A 2,330-nucleotide genomic window follows, 5' to 3' on the forward strand; every position below is an offset into this window, starting at 1 on the left:
AAGAACGAGGAGTCGGTTCGTAAGCACAAGCAGAAGATGCACGCCGAGTTGTCGGATCAATCGCAGGAGGGGCAGATCAGTTTGTTGCAGAACGAGGAGGACAGGGGGGAGGCGTCGAGAGACAGTATGGGTATGGAGACGTTGTTGAGGCAGGAGTACGGGATCGAGCAGGAGGATGCGACGTTCGTGCCGGCGCCCAGACACCTATCCCCTCAATCGATTCAACAGGCGCGCGACTCCGGGTTTAGCGCGGATCGGCTTCGTCGTTTGGGGGTCATAAATCCGGACGCGTTCTGCGAGATATGCTGTAAGGAGTACTGTAACAAGTATTTCCTTCGAACGCATAAAATGAAGAGGCACGGTATCATCGTTCAGGATAACGAAAGATCGCCCAATAATCCGGGGACGGCGATGCTGCCAAGTTGGCACCAAGTGCAGACCAGCCCGTTGAATTTAATCATGGGGGAGAATAACGCGGGTGGAGGTGGCGCGGAATCGAACGAGCGTGGCGGCGACGATTACGAGTGCAAAACTTGCGGGATACGTTTCCAAACGATCGACCTGTACCGAGCGCATTCCCGGAAAATGCACGAGGGGCAGGAGTCGCCCGGCCGGCAAGAGTGCGAGCTGGACACGGCCAACGATCCGCGGAACGACTCCATCTCGGAGGATCTTCAAAAATTGCAGACCATGCTTCTGCAACTGAACGGGCTCAAGTCTGGGAAAGGATTATCGTGCAACGTGTGCGGAAAAGAATGCGAGTCTAGAGCGGGTTTGCATATTCATACGATAACGGAGCACGGAGCCGCCATTGGCGAAGATTCGACGTCCTCGCCGCAAGAGAAGTCGCCCTTAACCGCGACGTTTTCCACCCTATGCGGCAAAGAGTACGCGAGTCAGGACAGCCTGAGAAAACACGTAGCCGAGGAGCATCAAGCGGCGATCTCGAGTGCCGTCCCACAAACCGTCGCGACAACCTCGGCGACGAGCGTTACCAACGCGAACTCGACGAGCCAGGCGCCGACGGCCGAGAGGAAAGTGACGTCGATGACGCCTACGTCGAGCTACTGCGAGATATGCAACAAGGAATTATGCAATAAGTATTTTATGAAGACGCACATGCAGAGGATGCACGGTATCGAGATCGAGAATGGGGCCCAGATAGGAGGCGTGATATGCAACATTTGCAACAAAGAGCTGTGCAGCAAGTACTTCTTACGCGTTCACAAGCACAACACGCACGGCATAGTCGATGAAAATACGGCGAGCACGGTGAAACAGGAGAGCCACGAAACGGCGAACGCGGACGACGGTGCTTTGAAACCGGAACAACTCGGTGATCTGACCCACAGATATTTCACTCATTTCACGGAGGTTTGCCCGATCTGCAGCAGAAGGTTCCGCAGTATAAAGTGGCTGAAGGCTCATCTGATGGGCGATCACGGGAAGACAGGTATCGAGAAGTGGCGCGAGATGGAGCAACAGTATCAAACGATCCCCAAGTCGGGGAGCAGGGCGGCGAATGTGAAAACCGGTCAACCGGGCTCGAACTTGAAGATACCAAACGGGTTCGAGATCTCGCAGCAAATCAAGTCCGCCGCCGATTACGCGGGTTTGGGTAACCAAGTGTTGTCCAATCTCTTGGGATCGTCCTCCGAAGATCAACAATCGAAGAGTTACCGTTGTTCCTATTGCAATTTCACGACCACCGTACTACCGTTCCTCTTCCTTCACGAGAGATCTCACGGGCGNAACATGGAGGGGGAGAAGTCGCTTCAATGCCCGATCTGTTCTCAAGCGTTTCACCAGCCTGAGATGTTGCATCAACATCTACTCGCGTCCCACCAATTCCCCACCTTGCTCCCCCATTTTCAACCCCCCCTCTTCAATAATCTAAGTCTCGACGCGGAGAAATTGACGAACGAGGGCAAAGAGAGATTCGATTTGGAGGCGAAGGAGGATCGTACGGGGAACAGCCCGCAAGTGGTTGTCAATCAAAACATTCCCGATCCGACGAGGAGCAAACGGCAGGACGAGACAACGGTCCAGGTCACTCCTCAGGGTGTGTACAAGTGCGCACAGTGCGGATACGCGACGACCAATTTGAACAGGATAAAGAGGCACGTGAGGAAGGATCACAAAACGATCGGCGATCCTACGGACAGCGTGCTCGCCGAGCTCAGCAGAACTCTGAAGGACGTTGCGAACAGGCACAAGGTGCCGGCTTGTTACGCGATGCCCCAGGATTCGATGAATTCGATCGCCGAGAAGACGATCATGCAACCGTTTCTGATCGAGGAACGGGACGCGATGCAGGCCGGCGAAGAATC

The 2,330-nt window shown here is 54.7% G+C and overlaps 1 protein-coding gene across 1 annotated transcript in view; it reads left to right on the forward strand.

Annotated features, from left to right (window-relative positions):
- The window catches only part of LOC102673314, an 8,984-nt gene that overhangs the window by 5,904 nt on the left and 750 nt on the right, over positions 1–2,330 (forward strand). Inside the window, exon 3 of the mRNA XM_031515301.1 lies at positions 4–2,330. Within this exon, the coding sequence (XP_031371161.1) occupies positions 4–2,330 (2,327 nt within the window). The remainder of the gene's footprint in view (positions 1–3) is intronic.

This window comes from Apis dorsata, unplaced genomic scaffold (genome assembly GCF_000469605.1).
Source record: "Apis dorsata unplaced genomic scaffold, Apis dorsata 1.3 scaffold_61, whole genome shotgun sequence".
NCBI lineage: Eukaryota > Metazoa > Arthropoda > Insecta > Hymenoptera > Apidae > Apis > Apis dorsata.